The 6,483-nt window shown below is 47.1% G+C and overlaps 1 protein-coding gene across 1 annotated transcript in view; it reads right to left on the reverse strand.

The window, feature by feature from the left end:
• GRIP2 (glutamate receptor interacting protein 2) overlaps positions 1 to 6,169 on the reverse strand; it is a 155,794-nt gene extending 149,625 nt beyond the window's left edge. The window contains exon 1 of the mRNA XM_013960331.2: positions 5,858 to 6,169. Within this exon, the coding sequence (XP_013815785.2) occupies positions 5,858 to 6,005 (148 nt within the window). The 5' untranslated portion in view covers positions 6,006 to 6,169. The remainder of the gene's footprint in view (positions 1 to 5,857) is intronic.
• Between the last annotated feature and the right edge of the window lie 314 nt (positions 6,170 to 6,483).

A 6,483-nucleotide genomic window follows, 5' to 3' on the forward strand; every position in this document is an offset into this window, starting at 1 on the left:
CAAAGAGGGAGATGGGAGATGCTGGGGCTTTGAAAGGGCACCCGACTCCGCTTAGGAATACAGCTTTTTCCTGCTACTGGTCACCCACCACTAGGGAAATCACTTAGAAAGGCTGAAAAAGGGCAGCTCTTTCTAGCTCAATGGACTGGTTTATATCTTGTGACTTGAACACAACTGCTAGTAATTGCTTCGTTCACAACATGCTCACTATTGTTGGGCATACACGTAGACAGGACGTTAGGGTCTCCAGCCTGTTCTCTTTTTCAGGATCCTTTGCCTTTCTCTACCCATAACCTTGCCTTGATATTAACTCTGACTTCGTAAGAGCCACACATTAATTCCTGCTCTTAGGTTTTCCCCTTTCCACCAGCAGCAGTACTGCTCCTATTAGCAGGACGTGCCTTGCTGCCAGGTCTTAGCTTTGCCACAGCTCTGCCACCTGCAGCAGGTTAAATCTCAGCTGGTGACTGCTACTTACAGTACTCCAGCGCCATCCTCATACCAGCAAGGACCTTCTCCCTTTCCAGCGTGCTCACAGCAGCACATTCAGCACCGCCACTACGCGCACACACACGACCTTCTGCGTAAGAGAAGTGTCTGAGCTCCTGCATCCCGGGGCAAAGGTAGCTCTGCTCTTGGAGGAGACCAAGGGATGCACCATCCCCCAGCAGACCTTCACCTGCTTTGGAAGAAAACCAGTGCAGGTGGGCAGGGGGAGGTGCTGGGTACTCCAGTGTGTCCCCTCATCTGGTAGATCAGGAGACCCAACAGGACAGTACAGTGCACAGGCACAGCCAGCCCCATGCCAATGCACAGCCAAAAGGATCTTCTTCCCTTTCCTGTCTCTGCCCCTTACTGAATGTACAGCCTTGACCAAATCGCTTAACTTCCTGAACTCCCATATGAAAATGACATTTATCTAGAGGTTCCACAGTGAAAAGACACCATTGTAGTTACCACCGCTTTTACCAAACAACATCTTTACATTTGCGGGTACAGGGAGCTCTACATCCAGCCACATTTGAAAAAGATCTCTTTTTCCAACAAATCTCTTTTTCCAACATCTGAATTTATTGCTGGAAACAAAACTATCAGCTTTGCAATGGTTTACTGCTGTACAACGAGACCCATGAGATATAAACAGAGGAGACAACCCAGCAGGACAATAAATTGCCACAAACCAAACTGTCATCACGTAACGCATAAAAGCCAAGTGAACACAACCCTGCTGATGGGATACAGAGGGCCTCTTGGCAGCTGCTCTTCTGCTGCCATGAGGTGCTGATGCCTCTTCCAAACCAGGCTAGGGTGGAGACTTGTGTCTCCTGGCCTCTACTGCCACTAACTGCAGCTCTTCCTATTTCCTGGGACCTATCTGGGGAGCCCTGCCTCTAGACAGCTGTCTAGCATCAGCAGCATTTTTCCTCTTCTGTTGATGAAGGCAGGGGAAGACATGGAGGATCCCAAGTCCCGTTTTGCCTTCACCCCACAGGAAACATCACTGCATGAACAAATATAGTGGTGCATTAAGACTATTTGGAAATTTCTGTCAGGCAGAGAGGGGGCAGCTTCCTTACCGACAGTCTGTGACACCATGCTGGCTTCCAGTTAGTTTTGAGGGACTAGTTTTGACCCACGGCATCCAGAGCTCCTGCCCCAAGCTCCTGGTGATGGGACACTTCTGAAAGGCCATCAGGCCCAAAAGCACATAAAGCAGCCAAACCCTTTTGACAGCCCAGCCATGTAGCTTTGGAGTCTTTTGATGGTGTTGCCCCACTCTGGGCAGGGCACCTTTCCAAAGACATTTGCCCTGGCCCCAGGGATCAGGTGGGACAAGACTGGCTCTGACAGGAGCCCGTCAGTGATTACCACAGCCCTTGATCTCCACTGCCTGCCATGAATGTGCCTCTGTGGGTCCTCATGCCCATCCAAGCCCTAACCCTCCTGAACTTCAAAGCCACAAGAAATGCAGGAACAATTCTGGGCAGCTAAGTCAGTGGCTTTATGAGGACAGCTCAGTTTAATTACATGCCTGGGGGATTTCTTGTGGGAGGATGAAGCAACTAGGTTTGGCATCACTTCGCAATGGAAGGGTGGGGATTTAACACAGATGATCTGAAAGACAGAGCAACATCCCTTTGAATGTGCTTATTTAACATGGAGGTTGAGTAGCTCTGTATTTCTAAGGCATATGATACTGGGTGGAAAAACAGAAGAAAAAATGTATCTCAGCTTTTAGAAGGGCCAGAGCAAAATACTTATCTCCAATATAAACTTAAGCTTCCCCTAGCATTACACATTACTTGGATGTGGGTTCACATTCAGAGGCCAAGTCTAGTGCAAGGAGAGCTATGATAGATGGCACATAGGTCTGGGTCACTGGCAGTTCCCCCTCTCATACCAAATTCCTCCCTCTGTTGAAGATATCGTGAGATTTTCCGAGTGGCCCCTGTGCTGAATCTGCCTTTCTGGTCACCAACGCCACAAAGCCAGGCAACTTGGTGTTTCTTTGAAACAGGGCGGGGGGAAAAACAAAACAAAGAAATCTGCTGAGAATGTCAGTGGGGAAATCCACGGAGCTACAAGAAGATAAAACGAGAGGCAAAGAAAGGAATCCTTATGAAAATGCATGAGATGTGCAAAACTGACAGGCCAATTAAACAAGCCTAAATACAATCAGAGATTATCCCAATGCCACTGCCATGTCTTATTGTTCTCCACCCTCCCTTTGATTCTCCTTCTCAGCCTATGGAGAAGCAGCTCGCCAGCATCACCAAATCCCTCCTGCTCTTCCCTCGGTCCAGAGACAACCGCATAAATTACAGGCTCATCACTACTTGCCTTTTATCTTTGCACAAACTGTTTTCTTACCAGTCTTAAGCCAGCAGATGACATTTCTGCTTTCTGTGTATTGCTCCTAAAGAATAAGCACAAATGCCGAGAGCCTGCGGGGAGTGGGGGCTGGCTGACGGTTTTGTAAACACCACGCTAATCTGTTTAAGATATTAGACTCCCATATATGTTTTTTTAATAACAAAGGCAACATTTAGATGCTGCCGAGGTATCAGAGAGACAGGGGCAGACACGGAAGAGCCACCTCGACCACATAAACAATGGAAAATGCTCTCTTATCTTTTCATACCGCCAGGCCTCCAGGCTGCAAAATAAATGATTGCCTTCATTTACATTTTATTGTGGAGATATAACTGGCTGGAATAACTGCCAGCTGAGAACCTGACTGCAGGAATGCACTATTTTTCTCCTCATTTTCCTTAACAGATTTTTTTTTTCTGGCAATCCATCTCTATCACAGTTGTCTAGATGGTGAAAGGGGCATTAACCCATCACCTATTTTACATTTAGGAAAAAATGCCACCAGTTCAGTCTCTTGCACGACCTCATGCTAGCCAGCCATTACAGAAGAGAAGAGACTGTGGAGGCTCTCCCTATGCATCTGAAGCATATCCATGTGCTAAAGTCAAGTCTTCCTTTGATGCTCACACATTCACTTCCCACAGACCCTACAAACTGCATATGGAATAGGAATCAGCCCACCTGAGCAACGTCATCAAAGTCAGTCATCTGCATGTCCCTTACAGTCAATGGAGAGGAACAGGCTCTCAGAGGAATCATTCATCCATCCAGTTAGAGATATATCTCAGAATGAGAAGCACTGATTTCCCTCTGTTCCCTACTAAGCAGACTAGAAATGTAGCTCAGAGGGAGATGTCCACATTGGATGCCTAGCTGAGACAGACCCATGCCACCTATCTAGTCTTTCCCATATAGGTTAGCCATTAACTGCAGGTTCAAAAGATCAGTGTCATTCTTCTGATAAACAAAAAATAACCAAAGACTCATGGAGGTAAGATCTTCCAGATCAGCACCCAAAAGGTAAGACAATGTTTAGAAGGATGTGAATCGAACGTAAATCTCAACCCTGATGGGACCACATTTGCAGGCAACAGAAAACTTGGGCCTGGATATAAACAGCTGAAGACCATCTATTAAAAAAGTAAAGTAAAATATGCACAGGGTTAACAATAGTAATTACTGTCAATTCAGGGCTAGCTAACATTTTCCACTGTCTCCTTGCCATTACCTATAGATTTTCATTTCTTAATCTACCGTCTTAGCTTACGTGTTGATCAATTTCTAACTAAAGATTATTTAAGAAATACCATGAAAAGTCTGAGCAGAAACATTTGAGCTGTATTTCACTGAAGAAAAGGTGGCAAAAACAAATCTTGGACTCTTGAACAGCCTGAAAAGGTTAGATGTGGGGGAAGTCTGGGCCACAAGAAGCAAAACGAATGGATGAATGAATGAAAACGAATCTAGTCAAATCCTAATGCAAGTGAAGAGGACACCGTTAAGGAAGGATGTCCTGTTCTCACCAGGGCGACTAGTGACTGACAGAAGCAGGGAGACCTCAGAGGAACCAAAGAAGGAAGCTGCCGAGGAGTCCTCTGGTGGCTCAGTCCCACTGGGGGTAGGCGAAGGTCAGGGAAGGCGTGCTGGGCTGGCTTTGGGCCTGACCCAGGTCCCAGAGAAAGATGAGATGTGCTAGAGTATGCCTTGCAAATTGCTGTGTTGGAATTAAAAAAGGCATTGCATTCAAAAGCCCAAAGGGACAGTCTGAGCTGTGCATGCCACCTTTACCTTGGTATTTGCTGGCTTTCCACCTCTTATCCATTTGATCTGAACGACCTTTACAATGCAGATTTTAGCACGGAGAGATTTGAGCAGTAGGGTCACCTGCGGTGCTTATCACGGCCCTGGCTTAGGACCAAGCCCTGCCACAACCTGTGTAAACCTGGCCAAGTCATATAACCTTTCTGTGCCCCAGACCTCCATCTGAAGATGAATCCCTCCAGTCTACCGGGACGCAGTAAGAACAGGGCCATCAGGCACTCCAGTGCAGGATCATAAAAGCAGCTGAACAGAGTTAGGTGGACGAGAAAGAAAGAAAAAGAGCAAGTCCATAAAATGTTCAAAAGCTGCAACAATACTATTGCAAAAAAGCTATCAGCTGCAACAGTGAAAAGAACAGTGACCTACATTACGCATGAGTGTAGTTTCACATGGAGTGTAGTTTCAGAAGCACTCAGTATCCCTTTGACGCTTGCAGTACAGAATAAAGGAAGCTGAGCCTCACAAGTAAGCGCACAGCCCTTCAGATCTTCCTCTGCTGGGTCACTGCCACCTGCAGAGAGTTCAAGCATGATGGGGACATGCCAGTGAATGCTGTAAGCGCCCCTTTTCCAAGCTCTGGGCTTGTCCTGTTTGGCTTTTTTACAGATGAGCTAAAACCAGAACCATTTTCAGTGATGTTTCAGCAGCAGTATAGTTTGCTTGGAATTTAAGGAAGGGCACAACAGGACCTGGATCCAGACTGACTTTGACTGCAGTACACTTCTGCAGACAAAAACAACCCTCAGAAAAACAGCAACCTGAATGTGCCCATTTCTCATTGTTTCCCTGTTGCACAAGTATACATGGTAAACATCCCAGCTTAAATACTTTGAAATGCCACAACACATTTCAACCAATAATCTTAATGAGCTGCTCACTCTCACTGCACTCCTAGGAACACCATCCTGCTGGAAAGAAGACTCTTTACTGTACCTGCTCCGCAGATGTGCAAAATGCCATCCTCACGGACAAGGCAGGGTTCAGGAAAGGGACCCAGGAGTCCCAGCTCCCTGCCCGTATCCCTTCTCCCACCAATATTTTTAAGCCCTTGAAAATCAGGACAGTAATGGCTGGCTTTAGGAAGCTCTCCTGTCACAAATCAATGGATATCGAATATAGGCACGTTATCTGCAGAGGAGCAGGAGCATTCCTGTTTCCTTACCCCCGGCGCAGAGGTGCAGGCTGCACAGACCGCCTGGGTCACAGAGCTCCCGGCTTTCCACTTCCTCCTCCACCCTCAGCTCCTCTCTCCATCGCCTCCTCCTCGACGACTTTTTAATGATCTTCAAAACCTTGTTCACTTTATTCATTTAGTCTCACGGCCGCAGAGAGGGGACAGGATCTTCCTCACTCCTGTGTCTCAGCAGCTCCAGCTTCTTGGGGAGGAAGGACAGCTACAAAGCAGGCAGGTCACTCGGAGGCATGAAAGCACTCGTGTGTGCATGCGCGTGCATGCGTGCCTGTGTGTCAAGAGCTTCTTTCCGCCCGAAGAGAGAGTTTTGGGTGGTGGGGGTAGGAGGGAGAAGGATTTCTTTTGCCTCTGTCCATCCACAGCTCTTGCAGACAGCGAGGGCAGGCATTCCTTCTCCCTGATGACTTGGGAAAGCTAACAACTCAGAGGGGCAGCAGATCCTGTATAAGGTTTTCAATTTCTGTTTTCGACAATACATGCATTCTGGCAGATTTCAAATGCTCCTCAGGCAAAAGAGTCAGCATCAGCTCAGAAGAAGCAGCGACTCTTAAAAAAAAAAAGAGAGAGAGAGAGAGAGAGAAGAAGAATTCTGGCTT

This window comes from Apteryx mantelli, chromosome 12, assembly GCF_036417845.1.
Source record: "Apteryx mantelli isolate bAptMan1 chromosome 12, bAptMan1.hap1, whole genome shotgun sequence".
NCBI classification, from domain to species: Eukaryota; Metazoa; Chordata; class Aves; order Apterygiformes; family Apterygidae; genus Apteryx; species Apteryx mantelli.